The sequence below is a fragment of the Bemisia tabaci genome, chromosome 1, assembly GCF_918797505.1.
Source record: "Bemisia tabaci chromosome 1, PGI_BMITA_v3".
NCBI classification, from domain to species: domain Eukaryota; kingdom Metazoa; phylum Arthropoda; class Insecta; order Hemiptera; family Aleyrodidae; genus Bemisia; species Bemisia tabaci.
The window spans coordinates 30730602-30755489 of NC_092793.1; the positions used below are offsets into that span (position 1 = coordinate 30730602).

A 24888-nucleotide genomic window follows, 5' to 3' on the forward strand; every position below is an offset into this window, starting at 1 on the left:
TAACATATTACACATGCCGTATCATTCCGCGTCGGCTCGCAATAATTGCTCTCCTCGCTCGCTCTCATTGCCTCGCCGGTCTCTAGACAGAGACTAAAAATTCAGAGGGAGCGGACTTGACGCGCAGCGCAGGGGCAGGGGGTTCGGGGGGGTCATGCATGTTGCTGTTCGCCTTCAATTTCCTGGGTAGGCCAAAACACACCCTCCACACTGGCTAAAAAAGTAACTTGCATCCGCCGGCAAGAAGATTTTCGCTCTAAGTAAAAATAAAATTGCTTGAATCAAAAAAGTTCCTACTTTATGAAAATGCAACCCCTAAATCATAAACGCTCCAATAAGAGGGGGGGGGGGGTCTTAGCCAGCAATACGCGGTGTTAAAGGGGGTGGGGGTATGCAATTTGTTTTCGAATTTCTTTAGAATTTTTCGTCGGTTGTCTTTGGAAGTTTTTAAGAATCTCGAAAACTTTAGAAAAATTTAGAGGGAACAGAACTGACACTGCAGGGGGGCAAAGGAGGGCACGCATGTTGCTGTCCGCCTTCAGTTTTTTGAGTAGGCCAAAACACATCCTTCGAATTGGGAAAAAAAACTTGCATTCGCCGTTAAGAAGACATGATGAAGGTTTCACCTCAGCCAGTCTCCTGTGCGACAAAACGAAATTCGCTCCGGACGACGGTGCGCTGTTAACTATAGGTTTTCATGTTGGCAGCATTGGCGACCACCTGCAAAATTTTCGACCCTCCTCCAGATCTCCCCCTTCTGTCGCATCGGGCTCAAAAGTGAACCAAATCCACTCGCGGAATTTAGCATTTGGTTCGTTTCTGCCATACTTGATACAGTTCTAATTATTTGATGCAAGCGGGATGATTCGCCTTCAAACATCGTGATACCACAAACTTACATCAGAGTTCGAATAATTGCCTATTCAATAATTGCACATTCTAGCTCCCAATCCTCTGTCGATGAGTTTTAGTGATAATATCATGATGCCGTGATGTACCTCGGATTCATCAAGGTCTGTCTTTTTCTTCTCTCCTTCTCATTTGACCATTGGATGGAAGAACTATTTACAGCGGTCCCTTTAATTCCTTGATAATAGTTTTCGGATTATGGGCAACTTCAAACTACCTCCTCTCTTTGTATCACGATGAAATAGACAAGTACTCAAACGTTTGTACAAGCTATTAAAACCTGAGGGGCTTGGAGGACAAGGTGCATAAGTGCAGTTTTTGCTATTTCGAGAAATACTTTTCGAAGTTTCGAAATTACACGGATCCTTATGGCGGAAAATAGTTAAAACTGACTTTTTGATGCTTAAAAATTGGAATTTGAGAGCGAATTTTTCACAGAATATGCATTAAAACTAGTTTTACTTAAAATGATTAAAATCTCAATTTTTTTCAAAAACGGCACTTGTGCACCTTGTCCTCCAAGCCTCTCACTTCTACCATTTTTATTGGAAATCTCAGCGGCATCTCTGTTACAAGGTTAGTAATACCTCATTGTCAAACATCGTTTGCTCGAGAGCACATGTGTGGGAGTAAGGTTAACCTGACATACGATAGGTGGAAGTTACACAGAGCAGCTTTAGAGGCTGCGGTGGATGCGAGAAGGGGGCAGGGCGGGGTTAAATCCGGATGAACAAGCTGTTGAGTGGGGAAGGGTTTTAGATGCGTCATTTTGGAGACGTCGGCGTGGTTGTAATTAAACTAGGCACGAGACAGACGAGAGACCGGATTAGAACAAGGCAAACCGATCTGCAGAGATTGTGAGTTGTGGGGCGAGGAGAGTGAGTCGCGAGAGATAACAACGAGGCAGTCATATCGAGTCATGAAACTCGCATCTATACACGAGTGCAAGCAGGGGATGAAAGGGATCCTCATAAAGTTTGGTATTAATGAATCAGAATTATGAGACTTTTTTTAAAAAAAAGTGCAGAAAATTTTCCTCTTGTCCATAGTTAGCAACTCTTTTTTTAATGTTTAGTACCACTATATAAATTTTTCGGTTGTTGTTTCTTGTGTTGTTTTGTTTGCTACTCATTCGTTACCTATCGTCTATGATAATTCGTAAATATTAAATTTTTCTCATTTGATCCTCTACATACGAGTTTGTCACATTTTATTTAATTTTTTACTCAATTTTCTTATTCGTCACTTTAATTTCTTCACAGTTTCTCTCTCTGTTTTAATGTGCTGCGACTTTGTGTGCCTGGGCCACCGAAAGTGAGGTTTTAACGTTGTAGTATTATGCAAGTAAAGCTAATATACTTTTTGAACGCAAGGTAAAGGCTATTTCACTCATTCCCATATCCATTAAGCCGAAGTTGGTTGACGCTGAGGAATTAGCTATCGCTAGGATTTCCTATCCCCCTTACTTAAAACTGAACGGTGCATTTATATTGAAAAAGGCTTTTGCCGACCTGATTTGTTCATCTACCAACCAGTGTTCCGTTAATTTTCATCAAGGAATAGCAGATCTAAAAGTTAACCTTATATTTACCACATTTTCAGTTTTTTCTATTCAAAGCTAGCATTTTTGGACGTTTCTAAGAACGATCATACAGAACAACTGAACGAGAAGTCAAAATATCCAATCTTTATCATACAAATCTCGAGATTCTTCATACTTTCCGCACTGATAGACAAACATGACTGGAAAGTTCGGTTAATATGGAAAATGAAAGGGAAAGGAACTGAAGCTTTTGGTTGGGTCTGAGGATTCCCAGTTTTTCTTTCGTTTTTGGTCCTAAATTAAGCGTAAACTAAACACTTAAACCAAACAAAAATTATGTCGGTTTGTATTTTACTTCTTGTATTGATAGAAAGTAACACTAGAGAACAAATTCAATATCTTTCTCAGTACGTGGGAATTTTTCTATGAAATTGTTAAATTGGTTTTTAACTGCACTAACTTACACATCAGCCTTCATTATTGTCAACTATTTCAAAGTGAGGGATAATTAATTCATAGTCTGACCGATAGGAATGTTGACGCATTGAAATTTATAGTATCGTCGTCTCATCTTTATCAGTTCCGCCTTCATTTTTGCCATGCAACCATGTACGCAACTATTTCGACACTTAGGATGATAGTTGGCCTATGTGACGAAAATGAAGGCTCGCGTTACTTTCTATCCTCATTGTTTTCCATTCCCAATAGCTTGAGGGTTGCGAGCCACTTCTAACGACAAAGGTGGAATGAACGATTCACGTGACCAGATCAGTAGGCGAGGAATAAAGCGAGCCCCCGGCAGGCATTTGCAGTTATGCCGCACGGAACTGCGCACTTAAACCCTCAGGGACCGAGAACCTAAGTCCTTTGAGCGCTAGTAATAATGACTGCATTAGATATCATGAGATTTCCAATGTTGAATATTTATTCAAAATCAGTCAAGGAGCAATGCCGCTTTGAGGTGGCAGTGGCGAGGAGACGGAGGGATCAAGTCAGGAGAAGAATTAACCCTCTTTATCGAGCCTGGTTCTTAAGCAGTCCTCCACTCAGTGAGTTACACTGGAAAATTTGGAGGCAACAGACCCTTCGATGCAATCTTTGGTATGGACTACTTGTGAGAGACAAATCACTTAAAATTGTGTAAATTACTTTAAAAATACTGTGAACTAAAATTGATAGACATAGTCATAGAACAAAGCACAAAAACATAGCCCGAATATACGAATAAAGAGGAGATTTAATTGAAATATGGGCAAATAAAAACCACCTCAGTGGTTACGTGATAACGGCTGGGGTCAGGTCGCCACTCAATTTTTTACTTGTTTTTAGGTTTTTCGCAGCTGAAAATGAGCTGGTAACAGCTTGAAACGTCCTGTGTTTTAGTGTTTTAATAATCTTTTAGCCTTATTTACCCATATTTTAATTAAATCTCCTCTTTATTCATAGTGATAGAAGATATAGAAGACAATGAGATAATGAAGTAATCCTATTGGTGAAAGCGGGAGGTTGCAACGATTTTTTTTATTTTTTAGTTTTTTGCAAGTAACGTTTCGTTATCCAGTGATTTACTATGACAAAATCACCCTACCAGTCGTGTAGTGGTGACCATAACACTAAAGAGTTGTACATTTCTAAAGGCTTACTCATTTTGCCGTAACTTGACTGATGCTGATTCAAAAGAGCGAGAATTCAGGGGTCGTCCCTAAATTAAGTAACGCACTTTTTTTTTTTTTTTTTTGCTTTTTTGACCCCCCTCCCCCTTATAACGCTTTTGTGATGTCGACCCCTATCCTTAAATACGTAAAAACAAAATGGCATGACGTTCTTCTCGATAGTCCTTCCCCCTCAGAGCGTTACGCAATTTAGGGACGGGCCCTTCGCAATGCTAAAGTAAAATTGTTAGTTTTTATAATGGACTACTAGACAAGGTACGAGTTAAAGGATTCTGATACGTGTTTCTTAACCAGAATTTCACGTAGAACACGACTCGTGCAATGAAAATTACTAAAACCAACTCCTAACGACGATAATAACGATTTTATTTCACATTGGTTACGAGGAATTTGAACTGCCCGCTCACAAGAAACTCAAAGCTCTACGTGAGTCAAATCACAGACTACAACGGTTTCGGCAATCTTCTCTATCGAGCAGTGTTCATTTCCCACCATGTGTTGTTCAAACTATAGGCAATTTGCTATAGCTGAGCCAAAGCGTCAAGATCGCGTTTGCCAGATTTTTATATCGCGGAGGCTGTCATGATAACGTTTATCGCGCTATGTGAATCACGTAGAGCATTGAGTTTTTATGAGCGGGTGGTTTGAATTTACGCATCAAGAATCATTAAATATCTTCGTATTGAGTTGATTTTGGTAATTTTCGTTGTGCGCATCGTGTTCTACGTGAAATTTTAGTAAAGAAACATGATTCAGAATGCTGAAATTCGTACCTTGTCAATTGGTCCATTGGGATTCCAATATCAATCAGCACGGTCAACAGTGCGCCGAGTGGGAGTTTTGAGAGGACAGATTCTAAGAAACATCCGACGTCTTAGGTTGTCGCTAAGTCTGCCCGGAATGGATTCGATGAGAACTTGATCCTTCACTACTTAGCTTTTAAACGCTCCCTCACCCTTTGCAACCGAGTCAACGGCAAGCCCCCGAGTTCCTTTCATCTCCGCGTTCTCTTTAATAAGAAACCGCACTGACCTTACAAAAGGCTCTCCATAACCTGAGCTCAACAGATCTGCAAAAATTAATTTAACATCTCGTTAAAGGTCTAATTTACTCTGTCAAACGTGTATTTAAGGACTTTGACTGAAGTAGCTTTAAACAGGTCCGCGGAAAAAGCTCCTTCTTAAGGGGATCGTTATTCAAAGAAACCTCGTTAATATTTTGTTTTAGGAGCTTCAAAGGCATTACAAATTGTTCACGATATTGTTTGTATCTTAGGTGATAAAACGAATACCTTCGGGCTGGCGTTTTTAACGCCCTGATGTTCATAGACTATGAACATTTACAGTTCTATTTTTTTCTCCCTCCTTGTAACGGAGGCTCATAACCCCTTCCCTTGAGCGTAACGTAATTTATGAACGCTCTCTTACTTAATACGTAAAGGATATCTTCGCTCGTCGGAATTCGCTAAAATAATTCACCAGATCTAAAAACAAGTTTAGTGCATGGAAAAATTTCACCTAAAATGGCGGAGAGTGCACGAACGAAGAGGATGGGAAAATAATGGAGCCAGGGGTTGCGGAGGCGCGACAGTCGGCTTCAAGAGGGCGGTCTCGACGACTCATTGCCGGTTGTTTTAAATTCATCGTAAAAATCCACGCAAATTGAGCGTCATTAAGACGAACCGCAGCTCAGCTCCGACCGGAATAAGTATTAAGATTTTGGCGTAGGGTCGGAGGAGAACATATGTTACACGTTTATTAGAAGTGACTCGACTTGAGGTGCGCTTCGAGGCTGGGGCTGCAATCGAAGCTCCGCCCGCCCAACACGAAATATTGCAGCAATATTGCAGCAATATTGTCAATATTGAAACAATATTGTCATGTAAATATTTCCTTAAATACACTGCAGAAATATGTTGACAATATTGCTAAAATATTTCATGACAATATTGTAACAATATATTTATAAAAATGTTTTAAATATATTTACAAAATATATTTATGTAATTACTTTTAAAACAGTTTGTAAAATATATTTACAAAATATTTTAAAATTATTTTAGAAATATTAGTTTAAAAATATTTGTTTAATATTATGTTAAAAATATTTTATAAATATTTTTGTAATATTTAAAAATTAATTGCTAAAATGGCAAAAAATGGTTTGCGATTTCTGCAATTTGCTTTTTTGCTAAAATGCCCACTTTCGTGGCGAGAACGACAAAACAATTTGCAAAAGTGGTAATTTTATTGTGCGAAAATGGCAAACTATACTTTTGCGAAATTAACATTACGAGTTTATGCTATTTTGGCTAAAATTTTTGCTAGATTTTCAAAATGTTTGCCAAATTAGCGTATGGTTTTGCTCTGTTTACCAATTATTTTGCGGAACTTACTAAAATCAATCGCTAGAAAAAAGAAAGGGGGGGGGGGGGAAGAAAAGACAAAAAGAAGGGAAAAAAATAAATAACATAACATAAATACATCGACATAAATTCAAACTAGGAAAAAGCTCAAATAATTAAAACTGGAAAAAGACGCAATTATAAAAAACAGTAATTTGGTAAAGAAAAAAATGAGAGAGAGTTAAAAAAAACGAAAATTTGTAATACATGAATAGGAATATGTTGAGTACAATTAATAAAGAATTTGAAACACAAATTACAGGATGAAATAAAAAATAATAAATAAATAATAAATAATAAATTCTGGTAAAATATTATAAGAATCCGTCAATAAACAAACATATTACGGACTCAGAGGCCTGCGATAGTTAAGAGATTGAATTTACGGGCCCATCTACATCAAGCCTGGCTGGTCTGGTGGTAAAGTACTGGACTTCGGATATCAACTCCACCCCGAGGCGTGGGTTCTAATCCCGACTAGGCCGGCGCGGATTTTAAGGTCAGGAACAACTCTACGATCCACAACCTGGACGCATGTGTACATTAGAAAGAAAATTAGTACCAAAGACGTCTCCTAGAGTGCGCGCACACGGATATGGAATATGATAACCTCATCGCAAGTAAATATTTTTAAAATATATTATCAATATTACCTTGACAATATTGCTGCAATATTGTCAGGGGGGCGGACAACAAACTATTGCAGCAATATTATTTCGATATTGTTAAAATATTGTTAAAATGTTTTTGACAATATTTCAGCAATATTTTTAAAATATTTCCGTGTTGGGCGGGCGGGAGGAGATGAAACAGCACTGTTGTCGCATCAACGAGGAATCTCGTCCAATTTGGACGGCTTGCACAAATGGCACTCTATGGGTGCGGACTGCGGACTGCGGAATTGGTCCATTTTCCCGACGAAGTATGTAATGAGGTGTTTTCAAGGGCAACATAATTTATTGTTGATGGAATATCATTCAAAATAGATCACTTGCGGTCGTATTTACTTTTAAACCGTAGGGTGTGATTTTGTTCTGTAAGGTTTTACTTTCTCGCTCCCCTTGTAAGTGGAGAAGGTATTGTAATCGTGTAGAAAAAAGAGAAGTTGAAGTTTCATATATTCTAGGCGTTTTAAGGTGCCTGGAGCCATACCTCAAAATCTATCCGTTCAATTTCATTCAAAATTGGCATTGTAGATCTTATCTATGGTCCTCTAATGCACACCAAGTGATTTTGGGGGAACCAAGGGCAAAACAAGATATATAGCGAATACACATATACAGCGACTTGATATAATTCGTGATTTTCATTACAGGGAATAAGTGTGATTTTATAAAGTTAATGAAATTACCACCTTGTTTGAGGCTCATGATAATGGATAATCTGCAGGAAATTGAATTTGTTTTCCTACTTATAATCCTTCCATTTATTCCAAAATGTATGTACTTTCTATTTTATTCCCTTACATGTCAAGATTTATAAGTTGAAACTTATCTCCTGATGCCGCACAAGCAATTTGGAAAAAGAAAAAAAAATACATTCACACATTTATCTCAAAAAGGGTGTTTTAAAATCACTGGAAGGACGCTGCATTTTGCATTGTGTATATTTTGAAATTGTTAGAGAGTATTGATAGCCAGCGGAAAAATTCGATTAATGCTTTTTGGTTCATGCCGCAGCCAAAAAGGGGGGGGGGAGGTCACCAAAAATTCGACAGCACGGAATTTCCGCGAAGAAATGTCTAGCTGGGGAGAGAGCACAAACGAATCGATTTAATTAAAAATGAGGCGAAATTAGTTTTTTCTTCCCTTTTTTTGGCTACTTGAAACGGATAGCCCCAATCAAGCTCAATCAATGAGGAATTTAATCAAGCACAGCATCGGACTGCGCGATTGGGCCGGACGCCAAAGCTCAAAGCTCGGAACAGGGTTGACGCTAGGAAGGGAAAAGTCTCTTTCCAGAGGACTAAAGGGCAGCTCCAGCAGCCTTTGTTACAATATTAGAGTCTAGGAAATGGAGTTAGGGGCTGGGGGTGGGGTAGTAATACGATGCTATCCCGCGTACTGACCACTTCTCGAGGTAGGCTAGCAACAGGTGATCTGAGATCAAGTTTTCGTTTCATTTGATTAGCCCTTTGAAACATATCGTCGCTCCTCTGACCAAAGGGCGTATCTGAATTTCCGTGTGACCCCTGGGTTACATTCAAATACATGCATTCTGGAGCTCATGCGGTAATTGATATACACCCTTAGGTCAGAGGTTTGACGATATGGGTGCTGCTTGCTACCAACACATTCTTGTGGTGGGCAATGGTTTTTCCTCTCTCATTGCTTAACATCATCGAGATGGCGTGCATTCCGTCGCATTCATTGTAGGTTAAAATGGAGAGAAAAGTTGATGCGTAGAGAAGCGGATCAAAATGCCCAGATTTTGAGGTCTATCTAGCCTTGACCCTGTTTTGTGTGTGTTTATTTTAACTGTTTAATTGATCATTTACTACCGAGTAATTGAATATGAAATACTTCCCACTTCTCGGGTCGAATTTCTAATACGTATACAGATTTTCGATGAGCGAATAGTTGAACGATTAATCGAATCTCCTCCGGTTTGGTTTCTTAATAGATTGTTGAAATGTTATCAGCTATTAATCGATTATCTACGACCGAGGAATAGAGGATTAAAAACACTCCAGTTTCCGGGTCAAAATCCTAAAAATCAGCACAAAACCGACCTCTCAAAATGGCAGCTCCAAGTCAACAAGTGCAGATATCTTATGGAAAATAGGATTTCGGGAGAAAATATGGGAAGAGTGGAGCTAAAATTTTCTGAATTATCGTGAAAAATTTTCAGCATGCAAGATTTTTGAAATTCGAATTCAGCACACACGCTGATTGACACCTGGAAACCCTGGCGGGATGCTAAGGATACAGGTTGTTATTTTAAAAATTTACAGTTTCAAGATACGCACTTTAATCAGTCAAAATTGATTAATTAATTTGATTATCAATCGATTCATAAATCTTCGATTACCCAAAAATTCGATTGATCAAATGATCGGAATACTTTACACGGCAAACCTGCCCTTGACATTCCGGCGAGAGCGCTCAAGCGAGGCAGCTGTTATGCAAGTCTCCGTATTGGCAGAGCCCCCAAACAGGTGGAGCAGAGCCATAAATAAGAGCAATTATTAAAATATAAACATGATTCATGAAAAAAAGGGGAACGAATTATAACACCGCCGCTATTCTTTGCTTTCCGCCGACGTTTTCATTCCGATGTTTTCGCTCCCTCCTTCTCTTACCTCGCCCTCGCTGAAATCGATCCGCTAATAAATTACTTATGATGGAATTTATGTGTAGTCTAAAATCCACCACTCCGCCGTTGGCCGACGTCTCCGGTTTATTGCTTGACTCTTTTTTTTAATTTATTCCTTAATTTCGCTGCTTAATGTAGCCTCAATTCAAGATTGTGCCCTTTGCAATGCTCACCGATTGCTTTGTGCCTTCCTCGAAACACTCATATCAGTGGCGTGGCGTGCTTTACGATACATCGATTGGTCCGCCATTTAAACCAATGGAAAAGGATCGATATACAGGGTGTTCGCAGCGAACACCTCAATAATCGATTCTTTACCATAGCTTCAAATAGAGAAATATCGATAATCGATCATTCACGCCACGCCACTGACTCATATCCACGATTTTTTTCCTGAGATCTCTCGACGACATGTGTTTTTAATATACGAGTATCAGCTGAACGCAGAGCTTTAATCCAATCCCCTAGTAAGAGCTCGTAAAAGTTTTATGAAATAAGTTGACAAAACATGTATGAGGGTCATCCAAAAAGTAAGGTATCCGGTAGATTTTCTCGCGACTTCCGAAAACTTGTGAGAAAATCGTGTTTCTTACTGCACTCAAGTTACTCAAGACGCATGGATAAATTGCGGACTACATTTTGCAATTAGGAACTGTTTTTTCGGCTCATTTTCGAAATAACACATGTGCCATTAGTTTCCTCATGCAAATCGACCTTTTTAGGATGAGCTATAAATAGTGCTTCCCACTTGCAAAATGTAGTCAAATCGAAAATGTTTTCCGCATGCATGCAAGAATTTCACCGAGAGGCGTTGTTGGATTATGAAAAAACACGCTATTTCCTTGGTGGTGTATCTGCATTTAAAATTACAAAAAAACTTGGGAGGGTATATCTTGATCATGAACTAACGACGAGGACGGTGCGGGAAGGGGTAAAAAGAAAAGATGTATGGCCTGTCGCATAAATCTCGAGCTTTCGAACACCTATTGAGGCAGTAAATCGCATAACCAAGTCAACAAGGGTGAACCTTGTTAGTTATCAGATAGAAATTTTCCTGAACGCTTGTGTTTTGTCGACCGGTTCTTTATCAAAATCCCGAAGACGGAGGAGAGCGGATCAGCGAACGAGAGGGTATTTCAGGAACTGAATAACTTTACTCGATATATTTTATCATGATCCGAACAAATACAAACGGAGGTCCGTAGTTTCCCCCATAATATTTTCCGATTTTCTTGCGGTCTGAGTGAGTTACCGATCCTGAGATCCAAGCTGAAGGGTGAATTGAGGGTCGCGAGGACTGCCTGAACGCTTTATCGGTAGCCGAAGTTCACCAAATAGGTTTGATTTAATGGTCAATCCCAACACCTGATTTGGGAAACGAAAACCCTGCACCCTGAACATGGTAAATTATTTTGATTCAAACCTGAGCACAAAAGTAAATAAAATATACAATTATTATCCAGAGTAAGTTGGTCTATTTTAGAGAAAACTTTTATCATACCTAATATATTATTGTTGACATACAGTGTAACAGATGAAACACGATTTCTAAATTGTGATGCACCCGAGGAAAAAGGAACTTACGGTAAAAAATAGACACTAAAAAACTTAAATCATAGAACTAAGGGGCTGAGTTTGAATTATTTACCGCAAAAAAATAAAATAAAGAAATTTAAGCCTGACTATTCTAGAGCATTTCAAAGTTTGAGGATAAAAACACGTGATTTCGAGAAAAACGCAGTTACAGTTTTTAAACAATTTTACCCAGGGAATTCGATTGTTTTGTAATCAAAAATGAATTCTTGCTCGTATAATTAATGACCTCCACATTGTATAATGAACTCTTGTGACCAGGTTAGACTTTCGAAATTGATGCTGGTCGGATGCCATCATCTTCATCAGGTCACCTCTAAACCCTACTTTTTGTCGGATTATATTTGGGCTCCAACGTTTGCAATAATTCAACCTTCTATCCAGTCGCGATGTTGTTCCGAAAAATTATGATCGCGTCAAAAAAAAAAAAAAAAAAAAAAAAAAAAAAAAAAAAAAATAATACGAAACCGCTTGATCCGTCCATTTTAGTTCGACCGATCATCGACGAACATACGCTTGCACCTCAAGTCCACTCGGGTGCATCGCATTGCTTACGCTACAAAAATAGTGATAAGTGTTACGATTGGTACTCACTCTCTGTCATAAGAAGAAATGCTTGATGCTCTGGTCTGGGCTACTCCTCTTGACGGGTCATCAACCTGTGAACATAAAAACGATCGAAAAAATCATATTAGAAGTCGTCGCGGAGTCGGTTGTTTTGGGGTCGTATTTATAGTAGCTGCTTAAACATCTCCTTTTTTCAGGAATCTCCTTTCCGTTCACATTGTGAAGGAGAGGTTTCAGAAAACCCCCAAAATAGCATCATCTAAAGGACAATCTTTGCACATCTCGAGTGAAAGTCCATAGTAGCTACAACTTTGGAAATGAATTGGACGTATTTCTATCAAATGGAACTATGTGCATTAAGGCATGAGCCCTGAGACCCATAAGAATACATGCATACCAGGGCTCACGTCATAATGCACATAGTTCCGTTCGACAGAAATACGTCCAATTCTTGCAAGGGATTACAATATTTTGCAACTACAGAAAGAACAAAATACTAGAGAAAAAATTCAATAATTTTGACGGACTTGCAGGTAGGTGCAAACCTACCTTAAAATTTACATAACTCACAATAAGTATAGATTCCTTATTATTTTCTATTTTTTGCAGTAGTAAATTATTGTAATCCCTTTCAAAGACCCATTTCCAAAATTGAATCGGTCAGTTACAAAAAGGCTTAGGCGCAAAAAATAAGAATTCGAGAAAAATGATGATAGCCGTTTTAAGTTGATTCCTTCTAAATCTCAGAGCTCTAAAATATCAAAGCGATGAATGAATCAATCACACCCTTAATCAATCTGCAATTTAAAACGGGTTGGTTTATATAGCTTCTACTGTTTTTTTCGTATTTTTATATCTGGCGCTTGAGCCTTTTTGTAATTGACCGATTCAATTATACTGCTGAATTTTACTCGAGATGTGTAAAGTTTGTCCTTTTTTTGATGATATTTCAAGGGCTCCCTTAAAACTTCCTCACTAACAGTGTAAATCGTATAGGAGCTCCTAATGAAAAGGTTGTTTAAGGAACGTCTATGAAAACGACCCTATGTTTTCGGGAACAGTTTTTAGACGTATTCCCTCGAAACGCTTTTATTTTTCGGATACTTCAAAATCAATGGGACGGTCAGTGTTGTGATTAAAAAGGAAACTTCTACGCATTGTTCTGATGAAGGGGGAAACGCGAAAAAAGTCAAACACAGTTGGGGAAGTTTTCGCGCGCTGAAATTGATCGACACCTCGCCTGCCGAAACTTCCGAAGACCGGCAAGGCAACAAACATCGACGCAATCGTATCTAGAAACACCGAATTTATCCTTTTAAAGGATCGAATATGTGGTGAAATTCGGCAAGAGTGGTAGCCGAGAACAATAGGAGCTTTTACCTCTCCGCTTTTCATCTCTGGATTGCATTCTGTTCGATTGGTGTCTCACGAGCACTCGGCTGTATCCGAGTGGTATCAACAAATCCAGGAGCAAAGAGGAAAATACGAGGAAAACATCTTTAAATACAAGGAAGCCACTTTATCACCCAGCGGACATCTTCCTTCGTCATATTGCGAGCAGCACTTCTGTCCATGTAGTGCTTTAGTTCCACTTCTAATAATAAGACCCTGCAGCCGGTTTTTAACTTCACAAAGGCTCTGCATCGCTTCGTCAGTGAGGGGAGACATTCGGAATTTGTGCTTGGATTGGGAACGACCGAAAGCCGGAAGTACGGTTTGAAACTCGATGGCACATTTGAACTTCGTTTATCAATAAGGAATCAATTTATCTGCCTCATCAATAAAAACAACTACGTGTATAAGGAAAATAATGGTACTTATGTTGTTTCTAAAGTAAGTAATGAATAGTGGCCCCTTAATGCGAAATGCAGATGGTTTGGACTCGAACAAATATTTACGCGGATTTCAGCAGGAATGCACAAGCTCCTGTCAAGTTGCAAGTTATTAAAAAACGTACGTGGTTGTTTTATGCTTTTGACTTACATTTTAAGAAAACTATTCATATTTTTCCGTCTTTGAAGAGTTGAAAAAAGGAAGCCTATGCGACTAGTTGAGCCATAAAAACACACAATACGGGACAAGAGCAAGGGAAACGACGCGCGTTGATGACGGCGCAGAGATACAACTATTCGTACTTGTTGGATGTCCGTGTTGCGTCTGAAAAATTGAAGGCGCGATGGCGCGAGGCGTGAACTTGCAATGCTCCGCTTTCTGCTGCCAAAGAGGAGTCGCTCAGATTCGGGAGGAAAGTTTAAAAAAGCGAATAGCTGATAGACATAGCGATGGACAAAGACGGCTCAAAGAAAATTGAGCGATTCTATTGGTGGAAATGGTTGGTTGCGACGGACAAAAAGAGTAATTAATACACTAAATAACGGCAATCCACAAGAGACTCTGATGTTGATCCATCATTTTCTCCCGTAAGCTAAAGACCGAGAGAACTACCCGTTTCAACCAATAGGATCGCTCCATTATCCCTTTAGGTATCTTCTTAGTCTATCGTTTCGTCTTTCAATATCAATGATCAGCCCGCTGATTCCGCAGCCCCTTCAACGATGCACAATGCAACGTATCCTAACTTTTAAATTCGTGACATTTCCGAGATGAGCTTTCACCTCAAGTTCGGAAACGAAAATAATATGTTTTACAGGAAGATAAATGAAGCCGGTTCGGCTTGCTAATGATGCAAAAGCCTCGGGAGAGGCCACAAGACCCCTCTCCACCATCCGAAGGGGCTCTCACGGTGGAAAATGAAGCAAGTTGGTTCGGGAGCTGTCCGTCAAGAATCGACTCGGCCGTGGCAAAATATAGAGTCAATCTTACGCTAAACGGTTTCTTTCTCCGCTAATTAAATGCTCGTACATTCACGAGAGCAATGGCGAGGCGCGAATGATCGATTATCGATATTTCCGTACTTGAATCTATGGTAAAATATCGATTTTTGAGGTGTTCGTTGCAAACACCCTTTTTATCGATCCTTTTCCATAGGTTCAAACGGCAGATCAATCGATATATCGCAAAGCACGCCACGCCACTGATCCTCCGGCGCGAGCATTAATCATGGACCAACCCTTTGCCTGTCACTCACAATTCAGTTTTTAACGGCCCGGTAATTAAAATTTTCGCCGTTCCGCCAAGTAAGTATGCAAGACCGAGGACTTGGCGGAGAAGGATTTGAAGGGTGGCTGTGAGGAGGGTCCCGAAGGGGGAGAGGGTGAGGGTGGGGGTGGTTGGGAACAAGATTGCATTCATTAGTCTCGATGACGTGTGCCCGGTGCGATTCCGGCCCCCTTCCCCCGGTTCCTGGGTCTTGATCTTGACGAGGGGGCCTCGTATGATTGGTGGTTGTTCAAATCGAGCATATCCATGATTCGATGAGCCCTGGAATAGAGGCAGTTTTGTGGGTCTCAAGGCTCGTTAGAAAATAGGCTTGACAGCTTTCAACAGCAACCGATTCATACGAGGCTCCCCGTCAAAATCAGGACTCGAGAACCAGAAGAAGGTCGATGTTGAAACCAGTGGCGAAGCGTAAATCGCTGGCTTACGATATTTTCCTATCCGAAGATTAAATGGACCGAGTTACATAGAACCGAACCAAGCCACATCAGGATCGAACCGAGAAAAAGAGGTTGAAAGTTTTGCTCCTGCATAAGACTCAATGTAAAAGATGAAATTCAAGTTCAATTTCTGCAGAAATTGCTCTAATAAAAACTTTGAATTTTTGGTGATGGATAGTAGAGCAGTGGTTGAGTCCAAAACCACTCAAGACTCATTTTTTTCCAAAATTTGGGTTGGTTCCTTTCTGCTTGACTCAGTCCAAATATATCAATCGGCAAATAATTTATGATCACAAAATACTAATTTTGGAAATAAGAAATAGTAATCCTCCTTTTAAACAGAGGAATTATCCTAAAAAATTGAATCTTAGAAAATGAAAACCTTGCATTGCTAAATTTAATTACAAATTATAGAATCGGGAAAAAGCGTTCGCAGCGAACGCCGTGATAACCTATTTTCTCCATTCGTTTTAGTGGCAAATCTACCGATTCATCGCGAAGCACAGCACGCCATCGGTTCAAACCTAACAAGTATACGTTCTCTGATAAGCCTTGAAGTTCAAAAAGTTGTCTACATTCTAGATCTCATTAAATTATGGAAAGTTTTGGCTTCAACATTGCCAGTTTAAAATATGAGCCACAAAACTGACGGAAAAATGGGCACATACCCCCAAAACCACCTTTGATATTTTGCCACAGCATATGTTGCGATTGACACTCTTTCTGAAGTGGAAAAACTGAATGTGTGAAAAAGTCCTGACACAGATACCGAATAGAAAAAATAGAGGAGGAAGAGAGAGAAGCTTTTACAAATGAGCTTTGCATTTATTTTTGTCGCGTAGATAACAAGTGCCGAGTTTTTCATGCACGTCTGAGAATAGTTGTCATGGCAAGAGGACCTTGAGAGGAGTTGCTGGAGTTCAGAGAGGCGAGAAATAAGGGAGAGAGGTGAGACAAGGAAGCAGGAAGACAAAAGAAGGCGAGAGGGAATGGCAAGGGCTACTAGGTAAGATAATATGATTAAAACGCAGGAGAAAGTGTTCATCAAGCGAAAATACGGGCGCGAGGAAGCGAGCATTGTGTAGGATTATTAATTATGGAAATGAAACCACGGATGCGCAAAATAAAATAAATGGAACAACGAATCGAAACAAAAAGAAACAGAGTAAAACAGCCGAGCGAATCAATCGTCACTTGATATTTTGAATATTCAGTTTACCCTCTGAATACTTTACCTCTCGAGGGCTGCTTTAGTTTCCACAGATTGATTTTTTCATGAATGCTAATGTGGTTACATAGAGCTCAGGTAAAGTTTGCGACTACTTGATGAAAATGCGCACCTTTCCTTTTTTTTCTTTCTTTTTTCAGAAAATGGAGCTATTCAATCAGGAAGAAAAGACAAAAACAAAACAAAAATGTGGCTTTAAATGTATATGCACGTATTTATGTCCATTTTTTTAGGTTTTTCGTGCAACAGGAAAGAGAAACCTTATAGTTTTGATAATTTTGTATGCGGATACAAATTAGTGGAATTTAGAAGTTGCGCGAGGGTATGTTGGAAGTATTTATGCCAAATAGAAAGATGTGTAAATAAATTTAATTAAAATGAATTATAATAGGAAAACTGATATTCGCATATTTCCTTTTGATTTAATGCATTTTCGCGTGATTTCTCGTGACGTAAATACGTCTAGCTTTCTATTCTTAATTATATCATAAACTGTCCATTCTGATGAAGTTTCCTACATGTAATGAGTAGGTATAATATCCAAGGGTTCGACGTGAAAATAACGTGAGAGTTCTATCGCTTCAAGATAACTTACGAGAGGCAACAGATTCCGATTCCTTCTCTGGATTATGAAGACATAGAAAACATCGAAGAAAAGCGAGATTTTCCGAAGGAAATCCCTCGAATGTAGCGAGCTCAATAAAGTGACAACTTTCCAGCTTGTCCCGGGTTGAGCCCGATTTCTCCGGTGGATAGGTCCGAACAATGATGACAATCCCGCGGTCGATGGAGTAATGAAAAGGAGCTGGAAATGATGTATGGCGGATTTGTGAGACGTTGACTGCTCACCGCACGGCGGGGGTTAAGTGATTAAGAGGCTTCAGCGAGGGATGAGGGGGGGGAGGCTAGGTGGAGGGGGAGGATCGAATTTGATTTTTGGTCGGCAGGTTGGCCGGGGAGACCTGGCACGTTTGACGCTGGCGGGAAAACGGCGGAAAAAACAGGAGACTGAAGAAATGATGTATGTGGTGGCAAAATGTTATCGGAACAATCCATCACGAAACCAATCGACTGGATAAGTGTCAATTTCTCTTCATTTCCTTCCCTCTGCACCAGTCCCAGATTCGATTCCTCTCCGCCGACCCGCCGCGCCGCCTGCCGTGGCCTCTGTCAAAGCACCAACTTTGTTTCCGCATCTATTACAGTTAGAAAAAGTTCACATCTGCCGGCGGTGTATCGCTTCATATTTTTCACATTTTCCTCCGGATCATCCCCGGAGCTTTTGATTTCCGCGCCTTTGAAGGCTTTTTTTTATACGGCTCGATTTGCTTCCTGTGATGTCGAGCGACGATGGGAAGGTTTCAGAATCAAAAGTTGGAACTTAAATGTAAAGCTTCTGAAGAGATACGAAGAATGGGGGATGGAAATGAGAAAAATCCTGCGATGCGAGTGGTATTTAAGTTTTGTAACCAACGCCAACCTTACGACTATAAAGACGGCCCTTTCTAAATCAAGACGATTTCATCTGGATTAGGCCTACGTTCATATTAAACGTTTCCTTAGCTCGTTTCGTGTTTTATAGTTTAAACGCAATCAAGAGAGTTTTCGAAAAATTACGTTGACAATTTTTCTGGAGAAAAAATAAAGTATGACCGGATGTCTGCAAACTGCAAACGCATTTTGGCCGTCGACATATTCATCGCAAGTATTACAGGAAGGAATTAAATACATTTTGCTATTGGGAACTAATATTTCAGGCTCATTTTAGAAGCAACGTATACATGCTTTTTAATTTCTCCGTGCAGAGAGGTGCTTTTGATGCTTTTCCTTCTATTTACCTACATCTCCTACCCTTTTTCTCCTCGCTTTTCTCCTCCTTTTCGTAGTATTCTTCTTCCTTTTTCTTCTCTTTAGTTTTTCTCTTCTTCTTTTTTAGTTTTCTCCCCTTCCTCCTCTACTTGCTCTTCCTACTTTTTCTCTTGTTCTTCCTATTTTCCTCTCTATTTTTTCTCCTCTTTCTCTCCCTCCTCCTTTAACTCTCTCTAATTTTTACTCTTCCTCCTCATTCCCTTTCTCCTCTTCCTTTTTCTTCCCCATCCTCCTCTTACCATTCCATTTCCTTTTCTTCTTCCGTCCTCTGTTCTTCCCTCTCCTCTCCCATTTTCATTTATCCTCAACGGATAGATGATTTTACGATATGTCAAGATAGTAGTTCCTCATTGCAAAATGTAGTTCAAATGACTAGGAGCTGCAAGGCAAGAGTGCAGGCGAGATAAAATATTACAAAAAGAAGGTAGGGGCCGCGACATTAGTATGCAAAAGACAGTAAAGCTCAAGGATAGGAGCGGGGGAGTCGAGGACAGGTGGTTAGCCGCGGTGACGTCACGGCTCGTAATCATCTACATTAAGAGGGCGACATGGACAGCCAACAGATTTGCGCCCCCCGAATAGACTCCATTTAAATTCATTGTTCATTTCCTCGAACGGCGCTCGTCCTCTTTTTTAGCGCATAAACTCCCGGAATTAGCTCGGCACTCCGACTCCACACCTCATTCTTTTATTTTTCATGTAATCAACGCCGCTCGGACGACCCTCCCGCGGAAAAACTCAATTAAAGAGCTCGGAAAAGACTTAACCGAGCGTCAACTCTCGGCTCGCGCTGCCCGTCGCGTCGCCGATGCTCTAATTGAAATTACGAATTAATGAGATCCCAAACCAGAACCTCGGCTCAGCCGGACCGTCCGCGTCCTGCCTGAGCCACTTACGCACCGGCTCAACGTGTCCGTGTCCGTTTTTATTTACTTTCCGGGGAATTTCCTCCGCAGTGTTCTCGGTCAGCTTAAATAATTATTTGCGCACGGAGCCTCCCACCGCACATTTCTCACCAGGGCGTTCTCGAAAGTGTTTTTTTTTTTCTTCTTTTTTCCCCCCTTTTACTACTGAATCTCTACCATGACAGATTCTTGTGGCGAGTAGGCGTCGCAGAGCGCCTTAGCGCGCCGGAAAAGCGGCTTATACACACATATACAACTGGCCGGTATTCTATTTTTTCGCCCTCTCAGCCCTGGACAGAATATGGTTTACGGTCGATGAGCCACCAGTGAATTTAAGCATTTGTACGAATTTAAGCATTCTGATACATTTCTGCACTTTAAATACTAAGACGTGAGGACTACTATACACACCAGGTGCAATAATTGAACATTCTGCGACAAGTTCCCATTTTAATTTTTCACACGAAACACAGTTCGCACAAAGAAAATTACTGAAATTTACTCCTTACCAAATTTAAATGTTTTAAAATTTGAATTTAACGCTCATAAAAAAACCTGAGTCTGTGAAAATCAAATTGCGCACTTACGTGCCAGCGCACGACGCGGCCGCCACACGACGTTGCGTCAAGAGAGCGAGAAAAATCAAGTGCGCCTTCAATTCTTCGAGTATGCATTGCGGACAGTCCTCGAGCAGCAATAGTTGTATCCACGCGCCGTGCCGTTGACTCCGCGTTACACGGCACTGATCACACCTGCGAATCCTTCTAGTTTCTTCCTTGCTATTTTTGTAGCTACCTCGCAGGCTCTTTCATTATTGTAATGTTACTTTTACTAGAAGTGGGAATTTATATTATTGAATGTGTGAAACAACAGTAAATGGATCACTTTACAAGGTGTGAATTTAAACATGTTACACAAGTTTTTTCTTCAAAGTTTCACGTAAAACAAGATTTCTGCAACAAAAATGTATGAAATTATCTTCTAAGTAAGATAATAACGTTTTTATTCAGCATTAGTTCCGAAACATTCGAATTTCCCTCTCACAAAAAACCAGAGTGTGCGTCAAACAAATCCCGTGTTACAAAGGTTTTGGTGAGTTTCTCAATAGAGCGGTGTTCACGCCTCGACCTGCGTTGTTTAAAGGGACAACAGGAAGTGACAGCTGAGGAAAAGCTGTGCAAGATTAGGATAGCCACAATTGTATTCCGCAGAGATAGTTCCTACTTCACTACCTTAATTACAAGATTTGTATGATAAGGATTTTGTTGCTGTTGAATATTAAACGTCATGTGATACCAGAGATAAAAGCAAACTGAATCGCACGTGGGTCATTCCACGTCAACGCAACCAAGCTCGGAACCCGACCCCCTCCGATTTGGCTGAAAATTGGTAAACGGGGTCTTTACATCATTCTAAGAAACTAACTTGAAGGGTTTTCCCATCCGACGCCCCGTTCGCGAGATATCGACCCCCAAAGATGGGGTGAATTTTAGCGATATTCAAAAAAGCCCGTTTTAGCGATTCTCATTTTCTCGACTTCCCTCTCTTTGACTTTCTGTAACGAGACTCTGTATCAATCGATCATACTTTGGAAGAGTGTTTCTAGACCAATTTTTCATGTAAATTCTGAATATGCCATCAAAATTGAGCTAAAAATTATTTAAATGGCCGTAATTTAGAGTTTTTTAAAATTTACGATTTTTTCGCCATTCAATGTTCAAACTGCATTATCTAAAAAACAGTCTCTCCGATTTTCGATTTTTTTTTAATACTTCAAGCTTAGGATATATACTTTTGGTTAATATACTTTTTTCAATTGCCATCGGACGGTTAAGGGCCTAAAAAAATTCAAATAGGCCAAAAAAGGCCAAAAATTGGTAAAAAAGGACGATTTTTCACACGTTAATCCAAATATTTAGATAATGAACTCTTCAATGATCGATATTTTTTCCCACTTTACCCTCTGACATGTATAAAAATGGACTATCAACGCTTTCCATACATGCACCGATCGATTAACGGCCTGATGGAAACTGGGAACCGACCGAAAATCCTCGAAATTGACGCAAAAAGACGATTTTTCACACCGTAACCGATGCATTCCATGGATTGTAACTGCAAATTCCAATTTTCTCTCTCCATTTCAACCTTAAGGTGTATACTTTCGAGTAATGAACCCTTACTAACGCGCATCGATGGGGCACGGATCCAAACGGAAATGAAAACCGGCCGGAAATGCTCAAAAATGACGGGAAAAGGCGATTTGTTGCATAGTCAGGGGAGCATGTGTTCGAAAATTACGTCCCGTTTGCACGTTTGTGATGCAAGTTTACTCTCTTCATTTTGGTCCCTAGGATGAGAAAATCTTTGGTGGACTCTCCGATTTTGATGCCAAGGCCCCAAAAACAAGATGGCGGCCAAAGTGGAGGCTGAAATTGAAATTTTGGTAAAACGGCACAAAACGTCAAGAGAGGTGTCGATTCTCATGTTTTTTGGATCGTAGATTCCAGAAAAATTGTCATACAGACCCATCGACCCACGGAAATGACCAAAATCCAAGATGGCGGCCGATTTTGGCTCTTCCCAAGTAGCATTTTCAAGGGATAAATCGCGATTTGTTGAGATTTTGTCGGCGATAACATCGCTAAGATCAGCAGCATTTGAGCGATTATCCTCGATCTTGTCGCAATAAAATCGCGATTTTATCGCCCGGCAATTTATCGCGATATTATTGCAACAAAAATCGCGATATATGGCGATTCAATCTCGATTTTATCGTCGAAAATTGGTCGCGATTTTATTGAACAAAAAATTGCGATGCATAGCGATTTAACCGCCATAAATCGCAATTTTTTATTCGATAATATTGCGGTAAATTGCCACAAATATAATCGCGATAATCAACCGATAAATTCGCTATTCATCGCGATTACTGGTATTTGGGTTTATTAGCTAAAACGTCAAATGCGGAGCGAAGAGAGGAGTGAAAACTCTATTTGTTTTCGAGGTCATATATTCCAAAAAAAATAGGAGAAAAAAACATTTCATGCCAAATGGTGCTGATTTGGACCATGCAAAGGCCGAACTCGGCAGTCATTTTGATTAGAGTGTTCCCGAACACTCTAATCGAAATCATTTTCCGGGTCAATTTCTATAATTAGCATTATTGGTTTTTTTTAGGACCGGTACCCCTGCAGAATATGGGTAAATTTGTTCTCAAATACGCAATAAAACTATTTCGATGTGTTTTGAGCCACTTAATCTGAAAATTGCGTTTATTCTTCCCGATCACCCCTCGGTTTTCCGAAAAACTAACCAGGATAATGATAATTTTTTCGAGCGGAATCGGCTTTTCCAGAGAATTGTAGGGTGATGGAAAAGAACGGAGGTTTCCGGATTCAGCCCCTGAAAATACGTAGGAATTACCTTATCTCATCCGGGAGACATGGTTGTAATTTTTTTGCTTGTTAAACAGTGCTATTACCGGGGAGTACCTGATACTCCCAATTTCGATAATAATTAATATACGTATTACACATACATACAAAGCCGCTTTTATAGCGCTCTCTGGCGCTCTGCGACACCTAGCCGCCAAAGTTCCCGATCCTCCCAAGGCCTTTCAGGGAGTTCACATACCCTCATTTTTTCTAAAACCCTATGTCGCCACCCTTTCACTGGGTATCCCCTATGTCTCCTCCCAGGAGAAACCCAATCAAGCATCTTTTACGGCAGTCCTTCGTCCGTCATTCTATTGACATGCCCATACCAGTCAAGCTGTCTGATCATGCTGTCGAAGACGATGTCATTTTCGACTCCCATGATCTGACGCACTCTTTCATTGCGGACCCGATTGCTTCTAAAAATTCCTACTGCGACCTCCTCCAGAAATCCATTTCCGTTGCTCTTAGCATCCCCTGTGTCCGTTCCTTCAGCTGCCAAACTTCACTGTCATATGTAAGAATACTTTTGTCTTCAACGTTGTAAATTTTCCTCTTGTTCTCTTTGGAAATCTGCGGATCCCAAAGGATTCCATTGAATATAGCTGTAGCCTTCCTTGCTAGGATGTTTCTTTCCTTGATCCCTTTATCCGTTCTTCCATCCTGGGTCAACGGAACCCCCAAGGACCTATAGTGCGCCTTTGATCTGCTGCCCATCCTCCAACCCAATGCTTTGCTGATCACCAATAGTTTTATTGCGTATTTGAGAACTTTACCCATATTCTGCAGGGGTACCGGTCCTAAAAAAACCAATAATGCTAATTACAGAAATTGACCCGGAAAATGATTTCGATTAGAGTGTTCCTGTTCCTGAACACTCTATTCCTAAACACTCTGGAAAAGCCGATTCCGCCCGAAAAAAATTATCATTAAGGTGAGGTTGGGTAACTGGGCGGTGGGGTAACTGGGCAGTACCCTCTGTATTTCTACCAGATTAGTGCAAAAATTGTTTTCACTGTTGGCATACCTTCATTATGACGTAAACCATCTAGAACATGTAAACATAACTTCAAAAAAAAATTTTATGGTGAATGGTGAAGTGCCGAAAATTGGACAGCTTTTTTTTCAAAACAACGCCGGAGGTGGTCCCGAAAAGAGCCTCATATCTCACTCCCAGCAAGTATTTTATTCAACTTTGACAATTCTTCTTCATGTATGACGTATTTGTGTAATGCGTGAGTAATTACAACGTAATTGGATGAAAATACTGGCTGCAAAGGGTTGATGCCCAGTTACCTTGAAAATTTTCCCTTTGTGGGGTAACTGGGCACCCACTCCAAGGTAACTGGGCAGGTGGCAGTGGTGGCACCTGCCCAGTTACCCATTGCAAGGTTGCTGTGCTTCGGTGTTTGTTCACTTCTGAAAATGTCAAAACTAATTGACTATTGTGGACTTTTAAGTGCCAAAGACCAATAATCAGGGTTCCCAGCACACTAAACTTCTAACTTAAGTCAATTATAGCATAACTTAAGCATTACTTAATTACATTTTTGCCGCTAACTGTTATGACATCACTTTTAACGACTTAAACATGGTTATATAAATTCAAATGAAATTCTCTGAAACCCTCATGAGAAGGACATTCTTTTCTGGCCAATGAGAATTACAAATAATGCCCCCCTTAAAAATTAAGGGAACTTTTTGGCGCCTGACTCTATCCCAGATCAGCCTTGCGGCTTAATTTTTTTTCATTTTTTAAAAATGTATCATGCTTAATCTCACTAAAAGTGGCCAAACAGTGTCCTGGTATACAATACTACTTTATAAGTAGTAATACAGAAAGTTCTAAGCATTTATCTACGAGGAAACGATTTTTTTTTACCGTTAT

The 24888-nt window shown here is 40.1% G+C and overlaps 1 protein-coding gene across 6 annotated transcripts in view; it reads right to left on the minus strand.

Annotated features, from left to right (window-relative positions):
* The window catches only part of LOC109041225 (uncharacterized), a 413234-nt gene that overhangs the window by 48071 nt on the left and 340275 nt on the right, over positions 1-24888 (minus strand). For all 6 annotated transcript variants that reach the window (XR_011899748.1, XM_072299619.1, XM_072299616.1 and 3 more), the window contains one exon: positions 12032-12096. Coding sequence is in view for 5 of the 6 variants with exons in the window: in XM_072299619.1 (XP_072155720.1) it covers positions 12032-12096 (65 nt within the window). In the remaining variant the exon portion in view is untranslated. The remainder of the gene's footprint in view (positions 1-12031; positions 12097-24888) is intronic.